Genomic DNA, 17,140 nt, shown 5'->3' on the forward strand with positions numbered 1-17,140 from the left:
CTGCTATGCAGTGTATATATCTGTACTGAGTGCCGTGCAGCCATGCAGTATAAGTGTGTATATATATATATATATATATATATATATTATATCTGTACTGAGTGCCTGTAGCTATGCTGTAGCTTTAGTGAGTACCGTGTAGCCATACAGAATATATCATAGAGCCAATGCCGTATATATAATGACCATTCACCATTTAGTATATGAATCTATTGAGATTTTTTTTGTCATGTTTAGTTTTACTTTTCATGTCGAATGTTTTTTTCTTTTTTTTTCTTTAGGATGATAAAGAAAATGTGATTAAAATAATGATTTAAAAAAAAAAAATGTCATGGAAATTGTATAAAACGTTTTCCTGTTTCATAGTATGTAAATGGGTTAGAATCCCCCATATATTAGCCTATATCTGACTTGTTTCTCCTTTTGTCATTTATGGAAATGCTTTGGAATCTGCACCTATGTGCTGTGTGGCATATTTCATGCCCATGTACCCACCACTCGCTAGAGTTGGACGTAGGCCACATGGATTGCATTTTAAAGCCTCTGCAAATATACAAGGGCCTATTACAATGAAGTGTTAATATAATTCAGTAATCCCTACTAATAAGCGGCTCAGCGTGACAGCGGGCCTGTTTTCCAGGCCTCCCCCCACCCTCCCCTTCCCAGTGAGTGAGACTGTATGGCAGAAAGACATTAATTAGCTCAGGGCTCGGCCTGGATATTGCTATCAGATAGAGTGGATGATCTGTAGACGCAGTGTATGATAGAGATGCTTTTATCAGTTGCAGGGCGCTGGGCCCTGCTGTGTGAGGAGGGCTGTGGGGCAGATTGTCAGGTCTTTGCCACCCTCTTTGCTGAGTGTGAGAGAAGGAAGCAGAGGCGCTAAGAACACTAGAGGAAGTATTGTACAGTCAAAATAATGAGACACCAAAGTCTCTCATCCTGCGTTTCCTCATTCTGGGTGTCGGTTTATAAATAGCGCGGCTTTGTTAAAATGTAAACATCATATCTGCCCTGGTCAGCATTTGTACATATCCTCTATTTAAGGGGCATTTGTACACCTACATGCAGCATGGGCAAATCCACTGTTCATCCTATATGTTCATTGAGGCAGGAGGCACTTTGTAGCTCGTGCCTGATTGATGTTACTAATTCCTAGAGAACTGCAGTACTTGTACTTCATTCAGATGTCTGCGATACATAAACCAGGAGTAATGGCACCAGAGCTGTCTGGACTCCCATCTCCTGGGTGTGCCCCCGAGTATACTGATCATTACTTGTGAGAGCAAGTAGACGATGTGGGATCACAGGATGCACCCCAGGGATGAAGGCGGAGATGATGGTAAACGCATGCTTGACATCGGAAAACTAATGTTGCCCCAAAAATTGGTAAATGCCCTCCGAGAAGTAATCGCTGGTGTCTTGTATTGTATAGTGTGCGTAGTTATCTCTTGTCAGCAATTACAGGCATTGGTGGCACCGGATGGCGTCCAGCCAGCATCTTCAGAGCCTAACGGGCAGATCTCATCTATATGTCGCACTAGTTTTCACTAAGGGCCTGATTCAGACCCGTTCGCTATCTGCGTACGCCCGCTGGATGCGTATGCAAATTTGTCAAAGTGAGGCCACTGAAAGCGATCACTCGCCAAGGCATAAGCACGCCCACCATGTCTTAGCGAGCGGCCACTTTGTGTATGCGTACGTCCAATCGCACAGGCAGAGCCGCCCACCAGCAACACAACATCTCCAGGAAGTATATTAAAACATTGGTACATCGAGCACCATCGGATTTGAACGCAGTTCTTGAGGTAGCTTTACCCTACCGCAAGCATGGCGAGGAAATCAGTGTAAAAAACAGGCATGTGACATGTACTATGAGGCTGCATGTTAATCATGCACGCCTCTAAAACGGCGTTGAAACACTCAGGCACGCCTGCGTTCGCATCTCCAACCCCCCGTTATTAGTGTCCTGCCCCTGTCACCACCCACAAACGCCCTCTCCTGTCACTCATTACCCTGGGCAGCCTTTGCTGGGTGAGCGAGAGGGCTGCAATCACAGAACGAAGTGTGCGCATGCGCGTACGCAGAACATCAGGCCGCTTGTGAACGCACAGAGCGAGCGGCTCTGATTCAGGCCCTAGGTGCTTTTAGGGAGCATATCTGAGATTTTTTTTTAGTTCATTCACAGATATCACCTGGAATACGTTCTATAATACAGATGTCTCCTCATACCGTATCGCTCCAGTCACGCCTGTGTGCCAGGTCCCGTGTTACTCTGCTTGCGCCAAGTGTCTTTTTTTTTTCCCCTGAAAATGCGTCTTAATTGGAATGTATATCCGTGTGGGCATGTATAGGAAGTGCTGAAATGCTAGAGCCGCTGCTTTTCCTCCACGCCAAGTTCTGTTGTGCTTCTTTTACCCACTCAGCCGCACACAGATATACAAGTGTCGCATATCAAAGCAGCGTTGCACAGGACCTGGTGTCTCATTCACGCCATGCTTGGCGTATTTTGGCTAGGTGTATGAGGACGCATCTGTCAATCCTTTATGTGCACAAGGAGATATTCCTGTTCTTGTCTCCATTGTGGAGCAGCATGGGTTAAATTCCGATGATCTGCGGATTGGTGCAGCATGAGAGAGAAGCAGTTTGTCAGCTGTGGTAATTAGACATTGCAGAGCAGAGGTCCGAGCTCGGGGGGTGATCACACAGCACTCAGATGCATTTTATCAGCAGCGTGCCTGGGAACGGAGTGCTGATGAGAGGGGTGACAGCTCCAGGGCAGCTGGCAGTGAGAGATCCAGCATGGAGACCGCAGAGGAATGCAGACAATATCATGTGGAGAAGGACAGAGACGGCACATGGCACTGAGGTCACATCTAGTAGCGGGACCGTGACAGTCCCAGGCCTGCACAGTGCGCCCTGTGATTCATCCAATAGATGGGATCAGATACTTCCAAAAGAGGATTCCTACCCTGGCCTGTTATAAGTTCTCTGCTTCTCCCTGCCAAATCACAGCACGTATATGTACTGTAAGTCATTTATGGGACTGGACTGTAAATTAGGAGTTTATTATAGGCCATCAAGGACTTCTGTGGCCATATAAAGACATGAGGCTGGAGGCCACAGAAATGTGAGGGGATGTATGATATCAGTATCCTCTACATTAGGGGTGCATTATTAGTGTCACACCTAGCTTGCTACAAATGCTATTCAAAGGAGCTTATCTATCTATGCATTTATATATGTATTTGTGTGTGTATGTCTCCTGGGGTAGATGGTCACCTCCTTACACACAGCAGCCAGGGAACAACACTCCAGTCGTGGGTTTTCGTGCAAGCTGGTCGGCGCCAGTTTTTATTGCGCAACACCAATAATCAAATTAACAAAACATAAAATAAATCCTAACCCGTCTGGGCTCTAACTAGACTTTAAATTCCCTCACTAACCGAGCACTAAATAAGTTCACGTCCATAGTACCTTCTGGATTGTAGCAAACAGTGTCTCAGAGCAAGCTAACGTGCAGGCCTCCTCTCCCAGGTATGAGACACTGCATCATAACTCTTACACAGCTATATTGAGCCATTTCAAGGTGTAATCCCTAATTAGCCTGCTCACAGGCTGAAAGGCCTAACACCTGAAACGGCCCTGTGGATGGAGCCCCCCCTTCTCTCTCACATCCACACCCCCAGGACCCATTCTCCGGCTTTTACCAAAAGCCGACACTCAGATCTGTTTGTAAAACAGACTCTTCCTGGGGGTTAAAACACATATTACAGGAATCTGGGACACAAATACATGCCATCCCTAACTTCTCCAGTGCTTCTATCACACTTTATACTTGTCATGTATAGAGTTTTCTTCAGAAAGTGTGACCCCCTATGTCTATAAAGAGAGACTTTATTACAGTAATGTGGAATAAGAGTAAGATATGTGAGTAATTGCAGGGGGAGTCTTCTCTAACAATCTCTGACCTTTTGGGGACATTCTGTAGGTAAAAGATGGCCTCACCCATACCAACCAATCAGACTATTGCTTTAACTCTCTAACCTGCATTAGGCCAATCAGTCAGCACCTGTGCGCATGGTGGTGCTGTTTCTCCTGCGCTTGGGAGTGCGCATGGCGCCCCAGAACAGGCACTCACTGGTGATCTATTGATCACTATAACTCAGGTATGCCTCGTCTATACTCGCGGGACCCTGGAATGACCTAGAATACAGCTTGTTTCATTCTCAGGCCGCTCAGCGTCCCATGACTATAGACAAAGTGTTCCTCATAGCGATTGACATATATTGAGACCTGCTACATTTGTATGTTGTTTCTGCTGAACACCGTGCATGACAGCGCACCACTGACAGCTGTATAACCAGGCGGATTACAGAGCACAATATTATCACAGCTTTATCTCCTATATCTCCTGCTGTGATAAGGCGGCACCTTAATGGCAGCAGGGTGCTGGGCATCTATTACTTCTGCAAATGTTCCAGCTCTGCAGCAAGAAGTAACACATGGGCTAATAACGTTGTTGGCTAAGTAGGTATGAGCATAGACAGGGGCCTAGATAGGACGACTTTCTCTTGGGGCCAGTTAGCAGAGTAGTCAGACAGGCTCCTGCCTCAAGATTATCTCCAGTTCAGCCTCCCAGATATCTGACGAGTGATAGATTCAGACAGTGACTGACATGGGAAAGCACAGTGGCTGCTGGAAATGATCCCGGTGTGTAGGGACCCTGGGTGGCTTGCACCAGGAAAGAACGTGGCAGGCACAAATGCGCCTATCCTGATGTCCGTGCCTGCTGATTGATCGCCTCCCCTCCCTTCAGGTTTCCTTTCTACTTAGTGCCAGCACACGTGGTGCCCACCTATAGATGGAGAGCCAGCGTCTAGATCTGTCAGCCATATTTCTCCTCATTTGCAATTGTGAATGCACTGTAAATCTCTCTGCAGTGACTCTGATATTAGCTTTGGTCAGTGTGGAGTACGTTAGACTATGTTAAGCTGATTTGTTATTGGCTAATGTGGCCACAGCACACTTTTGTTGTGTATTTAACTAGCTATTATTTAATATAGATTCAGAGCTGGAAGTAAGGGCTTGTTAAACCATGATATGAAAATTATTAATTTTTTTTTGTGTGTGGAGCGAACACATTTTTTGTTTCAATTGTTACCGATTCAGTAAACTTACTGACGGATGGCATCCCTGATGCTTTAGCTGTTTACTGTGCTATAACCCCCCTAACCAGATCTTGCACATCAGTCATTCTAACAAATTCCTGAAAGTTTAACATCTGTAATTTACTAATAGCTTTTCCTAAGGTAAAAATGACTTGAATCTCGTATTTCGGTCATCCAGATAATGGCTAGACGAGGGCTGCTGAGGTTTCGGAGATGTAAAGCCCCTCTATGGGTTTTTATCTTGCCCATGGAGTGCATATGGCCCTTGTTTTGTTTTGTAAGCAGATTGTGCGATGCCTGTAAGTGTGTGCAACATGCTAGCTGTTCACTGGGTTACCCTGGCAACTGTCATATCACGTAAGGCTCGGGAGAAGGATGAATTATAGGGCATGTTTCTCGTGAGCGCACACGTGACCATCATGAGAAGGCGCCACATAAACACCACTCTTATCAGCCGGTTGTGGTAAAGGGGGAGATTTCACCATTTCCAACACCTGTCACGTTAAAATAGGTCAGCTTGTAGTCTGCTGCCTTATGGTTATATAACAGAGCATGCTTCAAAGATGTACACACCTCTCCCTCCTCATGTACAGTTCTCAGCATCCCGACCATGCAGGCCGAGGGCAGGGATCGCTTAGTACTGTCTGGGGTAGAATTTCTCTGATTATTTAAGAAAATAATGATAAGTTTATGAAATAAAAATCAAGCAATCTAATGCTTTCGCTATTCAAAAGCCTGTCCTGTGATTATTCATGATTATACACATGTAGGTGGCGCTATAATTGTCTTATACAGTTGTCTCTATAATTGTCTTTGAGAAAAGTCTAAACTTTTCATAATTTATTAAGACCGTAGTTACATCTCTTTAAATGGGTTTTGGTAACTTTCAGATTCATTTAATGGGTAACATTAATAAATCACTGTGTTGGCTACGACAATTTACTGGGAAAAAAAACAAACTCCTGATAGTTAAGTAGTAATTATTTATTCATCGTTATTTATATATAGCTCACACATATAGAGTCTCTATTCCCTATCACATGGATACACACTAGGGTTAATTTTGTCAGAATCCAATAAACCTCCCAGTATGTTTCAGGACAGTGAGAGGAACCTGTAGCACCCTGAGGAAACCCATGCAAACACGGGGAGAACATACAAGCTCCAAACAGGGCTTTGATGGAAAATCCCTGAAATTATCTGTTGAAACTGGGAAGCACTTTGTCATTTGACAGAATTTTTTGGATAACTGACCTTCCCTTGCATCATATGGAACTTGGAAAACAATGAATATAGTATTACGTAGAATTTATTCACAACCTGTTGATCGACAGCAACAGTGTGTTTCTCAGTTTTCGACAGGCCATTTCAGGCAGGGGCCCTGTATCAAGTACCCTGTGTTTCGATAGTAATTACAAAGTTACAAGAGCTAATTAAAAATGCTTGTAGATGTTTTCAGAGTCTTCACTGTCTGTTAACCATTCCATCATGGACTAGTCAGATTGTCAAGAGACACAAGGGGACAGGGCTTGTTTATTTTGTACAAGGGACAGAACTTGGACCTTTTTCATATAGTTGGTCTAATGGCCGTCTGCGTAAGTTGCAGGCAGTACAATATGGAGTTAAACCCAGTGAAATCACAGGACTAATAGCTTGTATGCATTTCGTATTACACCCCCATGTTTCTTTCCTTGCCCCTTCGCCTGCGTGACTTTCCAGCCTGCATCTTACGAGCCCTTTCTAACGTTCCGTCTCCTTCCGCAGGTGACGTTCACAAAGCGTAAATTCGGCCTGATGAAGAAAGCCTACGAGCTCAGCGTGCTCTGCGACTGCGAGATTGCCCTCATCATCTTCAACCACTCAAACAAACTGTTCCAGTACGCCAGCACCGACATGGACAAGGTGCTGCTGAAATACACAGAGTACAACGAACCCCACGAGAGCCGGACTAACGCAGACATCATAGAGGTGAGCACCCCCCATGGTACACACTGCAGACGCCCCTACAGCTCTTCTGCTGCTTCCTCACTCAGGACAACCTGCGGATGCCCAGCAGATGAGGAACTACAAGTCCCACTTTGCACTAGCTATATGTCATATTGGCTGTTTGTTACAGAAAGGAATCTTTTTTGTTTTATTCTCTTATCCATGTCAAACTCCTTCTGTGCCATTTGCTGACTTGTATGCAGCCAAAGAGCAGACAGAGACAGAATCGGCAGCCTCTACCAACAGTGGAATCTCAAGGGGGAAAAGTCGGTGTTACCCTTAGCAACCAGATTCTTGCTGTCCATTTTCTAGTGTAGATCAGTGATCGCGCTCAGCTAAAAAAATTGTGGGTCCCAGGGATCCCTCAGTTTAAAAAAATGGGGTCCTACTCCACTGTTTCTGGGTCCCATTATATATTATGCTTTTGAGCTCCTCATATAGCATAAGACCACCCCACATGCACTACACATACACCATGTAAAGTCACACTCATATTTTACAGTATGGAATGCTTATAATTGCTCGTATATTGCTTTGATCTCATGTAGCCAACAGGTGCAGTGCTGGGGGCAGGTAGCAGTTGGGGTAGAGGGGGTTAATTGCAAGAAGCAGTTGGGGTGGAGCTGTGGCTAGAGGGGGCAAGGGAAGTCAGTGCTGGGGGTAGAGTGGGTAAGTGCAGACAGCAGTTGGGACAGTGGTAGAAGCAGGTAACATTTGGGGTAGAGGGGGGTAAGGGCAGCAGCAGTTGGGTTACAGATGGGGGTTGAGGCAGGGAGCAGATGGTGCAGGGATGGGTAGAGGGGTGTTCGGCATGTGGAAGTTGGGATTGGAAGGAGGGATAGAGTAGGTAGCAGTTGGGACAGTACTGGGGGGCAAGAAGGGGGTTAGAGGCAGGCAGTGCTGTGGTAGCGAGGGGATAAGGGTAGAAAGCAGCTGGATCAGTACTGGGGACAGGGAGTTATAGGCACGCAGTGCTGGGTATAGGGCGGGGATAAGGGTAGGTAGTAGCTGGGGCAGTACTGAGGACAGGGAGGAGGGAGTTATGGGCACGCAGTGCTGGTTATAGGGCGGGGATAAGGGTAGGTAGTAGCTGGGGCAGTACTGAGGACAGGGAGGAGGGAGTTATGGGCACGCAGTGCTGGGGATAGGGCGGGGATAAGGGTAGATCGTAGCTGGGGCAGTACTGAGGACAGGGAAGAGGGAGTTATGGGCACGCAGTGCTGGGGATAGGGCGGCGATAAGGGTAGATAGTGGCTGGGACAGTACTGGGGACAGGGAGGAGGGAGTTATGGGCACGCAGTGCTGGGGATAGGGCGGGGCTAAGGGTAGATCGTAGCTGCGGCAGTACTGGATGGCAAGGAGGGGTTAGGGGCAGGTAGCAGTTGGTGTAGAGGGGGTTAAGTGCAAGAAGCAGTTGGGGTGGAGCTGGGGCTAGAGGGGGGTAAGGGCAGGCAGTGCTGGGGGTAGGGAGTGGGTAGGTGCAGACAGCAGTTGGTACAGTGTTAGGAGCAGGTAACAGTTGGGCTAGTAGGGGGTAAGGGAATGCTGCAGTTGGGGTAGAGATGGGGGTTGAAGCAGGGAGCAGTTGTTGCAGGGAAGGGGTACAGGGGTGTAAGGGCATGTGGAGGTTGTGGTAGGAAGGGGGGATAAGTGGGGATGTAACTATGAGGTCTCAATACCGACATCGGAATCCCGTTAGGGTTAGGTTTAGGGAGTCTAGCGGGGGTTAGGTTTTTAGAGATTAGGGTTAGGCACCCCTAGAGGGAGGGTTAGGCTTTACCAGGGAGAGGTTAATGTCAGGCACCCCCCACGTGAGGGTTAGGTTTTGGGTGCGGTAAGGGGGGGTTAGGGTTAGGCATCCCCGGGGGAGGGTTAGGCACTAGGAGGAGAGCTTAGGTTTAAACACCAGCATTTGGGACAGTACTGGGGGGCAAAGAGGGGGTTAGGGATAGGGAGGGAGAGCAGCTGGAGCAGTACTGCGGGGTAAGGAGAGGGTTAATGCAGGCAGAGCTGGGTATGGGGGATAAGGGTGTCTAGCTAGGGCAGTACTGGGGGGGGCAAGGAGAGGGTTAGGGGTAGGCAGTGCTTGGGGTACGGAGGGGATAAGGGTAGAGAGCAGCTGGAGCAGTACTGCAGGGCAAGGAAGGGGTTAATGCAGGCAGTGCTGGTTATGGGGATATGGGTGTCTAGCTAGGGCAGTACTGGGAGGCAAGAAGGGGGCTAGAGGCAGGTAAAGCTGGGGGTAGGGCAGGGATAAGGGTAGATAGCACCTGGGGCAGAATTGGGGGGCAAGGAGGGGGTTAGGGGCACGCAGTGCTGGGGATAAGGGTAGTTAGCTGGGGCAGTGCTGGGGGGTAAGGAGGGGGTTAGAAGCAGGCAAGTACTGGGGGTAGGAAGGAGGTAAGGTGCTAAATGACAGTCCTGTGGGACTACCTTTCCGGACCCCCTGCGTGCCTGCCACACTGATTGCAGCGTTAGCCTTCGCAGCCCTCCCAGTCCACCCCGTTTGCATTATTAGCTGAGCCCGCACCAAAACTCACCCCGGCTGCCTTCACTCCCGCCCATTACTTTGCTCCAGGTCAGAGACGCCGGATACACAGCTCCTCCTATTGCCTTCGCCGCCTGTATTATGCCAGAGCCGCCTTCATGCCGGGTCTGCCAGCCTTCTATTTTGCTACAGTGCTTGGGCCAAATTCGGTGCGGGACCGCCTGTTCAGGATGTGGGGCTGCCTTCTGCGCACTACTCTGAAGCCGCCTGTACCTGTGTAGCGCTAAGTTCCGGCCGGGTCCTGCAGCTGCTGCATTTAGGAAGAGCGCCAAAGGGCTGGCTCCTCCTCCATTTAATAGTCCTCCCTGACACTGGGCCAAGCAGATATCAATAATTTAACAAGCGGCCAATCCCAGCGGAGCGCATCCCCAGGGACCCACCTCTTATGAAAAAGTGAGTCCCTGGGGCTCATTTTCGGGTAAAATACGCGCCATAGCGTGTATTTACGAACACTGGTAGGTTAGGAAATGTAAAAGGATTTTTCTCTTACGGTAGTAACGACCTCTATGGGGTGCGTTGGGAAACTTGCGATGCCGGCGGGCATGATGTGCCATTTTGGAATGGCACAGTGACGAAGGTGATCAGTAGAGGCCGTGCTGGGACCCTGGTATATACAATAAATGCCCTTTAAAGCCATCCTCTGATTGATTTCCCTGGACAGCACCACCTCGGTCATTTGCATCGGTCATCCTAAGCGTTACCCATTTTTTGTTCTTCCGGATACGAATGAGAAGTCTGTTGTCGTAGATCCTCTGTTTTACCAGAAAAATCCTCATTTCATGTCACAAATGCCAAAGTGTATTTGTTAGTGGATTGAAAGGTCAGTTTAAGGTGAGCCCAGCAGTGAATCCTGGGACATGTAGGTCCCTATTGCCGTGCCTTTGTGTCTGAAGCTAATAATAGAAGCAGGTTATAGTATCTTTATTGGCTCTAGGTTACAGTTAAAAATCCATGAGGCATGTTTTGCACCACACTTACCTCACATGGGAAATTCCCCGGGACTGTTTGTGCTTGGAAAGGGTTAATGATCTGCAGAACGTCACTTTACGGCCCAGGGCGGCCTTTGCTCTGTAACGTCACACCCCGAGCATGCGTGATGCGAATTCCCGTCCCGAGGTGACATGGGACACCTCGGGACGGAAGGATAAAGCTGTACCATCTAGCGCTGTCGGTGGACAATGGCCAGAGCAGGCTGACTGGGTGCATACAGATACCGCCTGCTTCTAATGCCATCACCAGAGGGGAATTTAAGTGCATAAACTGTTATTGCAATGATAGGAGATCCCCAGGCTTGTCCAGACCAGGCCTTATCTGACAGATAACAGGCTGATTAGGCCGCATTGCTTGTATTTTAATCTCCAGGGAAGGTTTATGGCTATTTGCCCTATAGTGGGAGCTGGGCCTATCAGAGGGAAAATTTCCTGTACCTATAATCCCTCATCATGCGTTCTGTTTTATGAGGCTATAACCCTGGCTTGATTTGGAGTTTGTGTTTATAACGGTCAGACACGGAAATTGAGTATTCTGCAAATTTAATTGTTCTTTATGTAATAACTGTTATATATCACACACACATTACACAGCACTTTAAAGCGCGTATTTTAGTCATTCACATCAGCCCCTGCCCCAGTGGAGCTTACACTCTATTTCTACTTCAGGGTCCATAGGGGTCCACAGGGTGACCTTGGGGTATAGCTGGATCCTGGATCCTCGGGCACCACGGAGTTAAAGCTTTTAGCTGCTCCCAGGATGCACTTGGGTCCAACCTCCCCTATACCCCGCCCCCGAGCCACAGGCACCTCTGTTTTAGATGGTGCCCGGCCGGAGTCGGGTCACCCTGCGGGGTGGGCTGCAGGAGCAGCCCCCTAAAGCTTTTAATTTTTTATTGAACTTAGTTAAATTTATTTATTTATTTTTTACTACAGTTTTTCTACAGAGCGGCAGCGCTGGGCTGTCTGTACAGACGCCCACGCTGCCGCTCCTTCTCCCTGCTGGCGCCGCGACGCCAGCACTGAACTGGGGATCGCGGCGGGGGAAGCCAGAGTCTGTACTAGCCGGACTCTGGCTTCCCCCGGGACTGCTGCCGGAAGACGCCGGGGAGATCAGGTAAGCCGCGCACCGCTGATTAGCGGCGGTGCGCGGGTTCCTTGTAAATGCAGTCCCATGCCCCCGGTCTAGGGGACAGACCGGGGGCGCTAGCGGTGGCGGCGGGCCCCCCCTCCAGCGGAGGCATACCCCGCCAGACCACTAGACCACCAGGGTTAATATCGCGGCAAGCGGGATGCCGGCAACCCGGGGGTTAATATGCTAGCCAGGGGAGGAAGCCTTCCCTGTCTAGCGGCTCCTCCCCTCAGCTCAGCGCGCCTTTCAGCTCGGAGTCTGGCGTCGCTGAGCTGCAGATACTCGGCCACTCCTCCTCTGAGGTCTCCAGCGGCCATTTTCTTACTGGCAGCGTGGATACTCTCAGGGAGCACGCGGACCGGTCCCCCTGTGTACCTCTCCCCTGCAGAAGGACAGTGTACACAGCACTATAGCCCTCCCAGACACTGAATCTGGGAGGTTGATTGTAGTGGAAAGGTGCAGTGAGTATATCTTCCTGCATGGTATGTGACTTTTGCTAGTGCTGCCTGTCTGTGTCTTTTTTCTACTTACTGTCAGCCTGTACCTATCCCTTTCCTTCTCCTACAAGCCCTACAGGTGTGCGGGGGAAGGGTGTTTCTACTGACCTCACCTATATAGATCACGTATTTGTGAGGTCCGTCACATACAGTTGTGTGCTACACAGTACCATATTGTGGGCTGTTGTTCAGCACACTGGTGAGTGCGCACGTTTTCTTCCTAAGTCATGTCTGAGGAGGAGATTGAGCACTCCGGGGCTCCAGCATTGTTCTCCTGCAGGCGCTGTTCTGCAGGAGTGGATAGGGAGGATTTGTCACAGGACGGCCTGTGCGGACGGTGCCAGGCGGTCCCTGGTACGTCTAAACCTCCCATTTCGCAGGAGCCACCATGGGCGATGTTTTCCCAGGTGCTGGTGTCCATCGCGGACCGTCTGTCGGTCCCGACTGCCGCCCCTACTAGGGCGTTGCTCCAGCCTGCCATCCCCCATTCCCCGGGTGTCCCACAATTATTGCAGACTCCCCCGGGGTCTCAGCCTGTTGGTCCCTATGCGGGGTTGCCAATGTATATTCAGTCCACCCCTGTGGCACAGCCGGCTGTGGTGCCGTTTCAGGCTCCTGTGACAGCTCCTCCACCCTGGGTGGATGCGCTTTCCCACACTGTCCAAGATTTGGCGGCAGCATCTTCGGCTTTTCAGTCGATGTTGCGCAGTGACGTGCCCTCCAGGGCGTCTAAACGCTCAGTCATGGCACAGGCTGCGCATCTTTCGGATTCTGAGGGGTTCTCGGATGATGGTGAGGTACAGGATGACTCAGCCTCAGATGCCTCAGTCCAGGAGGTAGACACTAAGTCTTCCATCAATGTGCGGGCTCTGGTTAAGGCGGTGCGGGCTATTCTTCTGATTGAGGATGAGGCACCCGCTCCCAAGTCAAGGTATCCTAGTTTTAAAAAAGCTAAGGTTACTTCTACAGCGTTCCCCTTGTCTGATCAGTTGACTGATCACATGGCGGTGGCCTGGCAGACGCCCAGTAAGCGTTTCCTGCCACAGAAACGCTTGGCGTCCAATTATCCATTCCCGGAAGCGCATTGTAAGAAATGGGAAACTCCGCCTGCAGTCGATTCCCATGTAACACGCCTCATCAGGAGTGCTACTTTGCCATTGCCGTCTATATCCTCGCTGAAGGATCCTACGGACAGGAAGGTGGAGACTTGTCTAAAGTCTATTTATTCTCTCTCAGGGGCTGTAGCCCGGCCGTCCATGGCCATCTCCTGGGTGGCCAAGGCCATTGAGGGGTGGGCCAACGCCTTGGAGGACACGTTTACGGATGAATCTCCGGACGTCCAGGGGGCGTTGTTAGGACAGATGAGAGATGCCGCCTCCTACATTGGAGAAGCATCTTTGGATGCTAGCCTGTTGACCTCTAGGGTTTCGGCGGCAGCAGTGTCTGCTCGTAGATCCTTGTGGTTGCGGTCTTGGAGAGCAGACGCGGATTCAAAGAAAGGCTTGGAGGCCTTACCTTTTAATGGGGAATTACTATTTGGTCCGGACCTGGACAAAATAGTAGATACCCTGGCAAAATCCAAGTCAGCCTTCCTCCCTTCAGCTACTACACCTGCTAAGGTCCGGAGCTCGGCGTTTCGTTCCTTTCGGGTTCAGGGCAAGGCAAAGGGTCAGTCCTTCCCGAGGCAGTCCGCACCCAAGACCGCCACAAAGCCAAAGAAGCAAGCCTGGAGTGCTAGGCGCCCTTCTTCCAAGCCAGAAGATAAGCCTTCTGCGTGATGGGACGGGCCTCCCTCTGGGGGACCCCAGAGTGGGAGGCCGACTTCTTCAATTCGCCCAGTGCTGGCACAATACCACCACGGATGCCTGGGTGCGAGAAGTGGTCTCCCAGGGGTACGCCCTGTCTTTTCGGCACAGGCCGCCTTGCCAGTTTTTTTGCACAAGTCCTTCTCAGGACAAAACCAAGGCCTTGCAGGTTCAGGAAGCCATAGAGGCCTTGCTGACGGCGGGGGTCATTATACCCGTACCACAGTCTCAACGTGGGATGGGGTATTACTCTACGCTGTTTCTGGTGCAGAAACCCAATGGCTCTCATCGCCCCATCCTCAATTTGAAGTCCCTGAACAGGTTTCTCAGGGTTCCCAAATTCAGGATGGAAACTTTGCGTTCCATCATACTGGCGATGGAACCGGGGGATTATATGGTCTCCCTGGATATCCAGGACGCCTACCTCCATGTGCCTATAGCAACATCGCACCAAAGGTTTCTGCGGTTTGCTATTCTCCACAACCACTACCAATTCAGGGCTCTACCCTTTGGTCTCTCCACGGCACCAAGGGTATTTACCAAGGTGATGGCGGTCATGGCGGCTCACCTTCGGAGCCAGGGGATACGGTTGCTACCGTATCTAGACGACCTCCTCTTGCTGGCAAGCTCCCCGGAGGTACTGATCCAGCATCTCCACCTGACGGTTGCTTGTCTACAGGCGCACGGCTGGTTGATCAACTGGAAGAAATCCTCCCTCATCCCATCACAACGGATGGTTCATTTGGGGGCCCTGCTGGACTCTCGTCAGCAACGGATTTTTCTGACTCCAGAGAAGGTCTCCTCCTTACAGCTGCGGATTCACAGTTGTCTGAGCAGTGGCAGAGTGTCGGTGCACTCAGCGATGAGAGTTTTGGGGTCCATGGTGTCGGCATTCGACATGGTGGAGTTTGCCCAGTTCCATTCCAGGCCCCTGCAGGGGCTGATTCTTTCAGAATGGAACGGATTGCCACACAGGATCCGCTCTCAGATGCTGGTGTTGTCCTCGGAGGTGCGTCTGTCCCTAGCCTGGTGGCTGCAGACAGCGCATCTCCTGGAGGGGCGCCCCTTTTGGATCCCGGAATGGGTTCTGCTCACGACAGATGCCAGTCTCCGGGGTTGGGGGGCGGTGACAGGCTCCTTGTCACTTCAGGGTCGTTGGTCGGCGGAGGAAGCGATTCTTCCCATTAACATCCTGGAACTGCGGGCAGTATACAGAGCCCTGCAGTCGTCCGGCACCGCTCTTCACGGAAGGGCCGTTCAGGTGCAGTCAGACAACGCCACCACGGTGGCGTACATCAATCACCAGGGAGGGACTCGCAGTCGAGCTGCGATGTCGGAGGTGTCCCGCGTCCTGGCTTGGGCGGAGCGCTATCTTCCAGCTCTCTCGGCAGTTTTCATCCCAGGAGTCCTCAATTGGGAGGCAGACTTCCTCAGCCGTTACGATGTGCATCCCGGGGAATGGTCGCTTCATCCAGAGGTATTCCAACTACTCGTGGACAAGTGGGGGCTGCCAGAGCTGGACCTGATGGCGTCCCGTTACAATCACAAGCTGCCTGTGTACGGGTCAAGGACAAGGGACGCAGGCGCAAGTCTGATAGACGCGCTGTCGGTGAAATGGCTGTTTCAACTGGCTTACTTGTTCCCTCCGATATCTCTGCTGCCTCGGGTCCTGCGCAAGTTCAAACAGGACGGAGGCACACTGATCCTGGTGGCCCCAGCGTGGCCCAGAAGGCCGTGGTACTCCGATCTGCGGAGCCTGTCCATCGACGCTCCGTACCTCCTACCTCAACGGCGGGACCTGTTGTCTCAGGGGCCCTGTCTTCACCCGGATCTGGGTCGACTATCTTTGACGGCGTGGCTCTTGAGACAGCCGTCCTGAGGTCTCGGGGCTTTTCTAGCTCCGTTATTACCACCATGCTGAGGGCGCGCAAGCCTACTTCCGCGAGGATCTATCACAGAGTGTGGCACACTTACTTTCAGTGGTGCGAGGCCAGAAACTATGATCCCCAGGTGTTCCGAGTTTCGCGTATTCTGGCTTTCCTTCAGTCCGGTTTGGACTTAGGATTACGTCTTTCTTCACTGAAGGTACACGTGTCTGGTCTGTCGGTGTGGTTCCAGCGCAGGATCGCTGCTATGCCGGACGTACACACCTTTTTCCAGGGTGTTTTGAGAATCCAGCCTCCCTTTGTGCCACCTGTGGCCCCGTGGGATTTGGCGGTGGTTCTTAGGGCCTTACAGGGTCCTCCTTTTGAGCCCTTGGAGTCAGTGGAGCTCAAGTGGCTAACTTTTAAAACTGTTTTCCTCTTGGCAATTGCTTCTGCCAGGAGGGTTTCAGATTTGGGGGCGCTTTCTTGTCGTCCCCCTTTTCTGATTTTTCATCAGGACAGAGCGGTGCTTCGCACTCGTCCTGATTTCCTGCCTAAGGTGGTTTCCAGGTTCCACATTAATCAGGAAATTGTTGTACCAGCCTTTCAGTCACCTGATCTTTCGGCTGGGGAGACTTCCTTAGACGTTGTAAGGGCACTCCAGGTTTATGTGGACCGGACTAGTTCTGTGAGGAAGTCGGATTCTTTGTTTATCCTCTTTGGTTTTCACAAGAGGGGTTGGCCTGCCAACAAACAGACTCTAGCCCGTTGGCTTCGTTCTGTTATTATTGAGGCTTATATGCAGGAGGGTTTAGCTGTTCCAGCCTCTGTTAAGGCTCATTCCACTCGGTCCGTGGGCCCTTCTTGGGCTGCTAGCCGTGGCGCCTCTGCTGTTCAGCTCTGTAAGGCGGCCACCTGGTCTTCCATTCAGACCTTTTTGAGGTTCTATGCGTTTGACACCTTTGCCTCTCAGGATGCATCCTTTGGGCGCCGGGTTCTCCTATCAGCACAGGAGCGTCCCCGCCCTTAGTTGGACTGCTTTGGGACATCCCCAAGGTCACCCTGTGGACCCCTATGGACCCTGAAGTAGAAAACAAGAGATATGGTAAGAACTTACCTTTGTTATCTCTGTTTCTACGAAGTCCAT

The 17,140-nt window shown here is 50.5% G+C and overlaps 1 protein-coding gene across 6 annotated transcripts in view; it reads left to right on the plus strand.

Annotated features, from left to right (window-relative positions):
• The window catches only part of MEF2D (myocyte enhancer factor 2D), a 178,196-nt gene that overhangs the window by 131,400 nt on the left and 29,656 nt on the right, over nucleotides 1-17,140 (plus strand). For all 6 annotated transcript variants that reach the window (XM_088449651.1, XM_088449655.1, XM_088449656.1 and 3 more), the window contains one exon: nucleotides 6,936-7,139. In XM_088449651.1, coding sequence (XP_088305777.1) covers nucleotides 6,936-7,139 — 204 coding nt within the window. The remainder of the gene's footprint in view (nucleotides 1-6,935; nucleotides 7,140-17,140) is intronic.

This window comes from Taudactylus pleione, unplaced genomic scaffold (genome assembly GCF_031769625.1).
Source record: "Taudactylus pleione unplaced genomic scaffold, aTauple2 ptg000490l, whole genome shotgun sequence".
NCBI classification, from domain to species: Eukaryota; Metazoa; Chordata; class Amphibia; order Anura; family Myobatrachidae; genus Taudactylus; species Taudactylus pleione.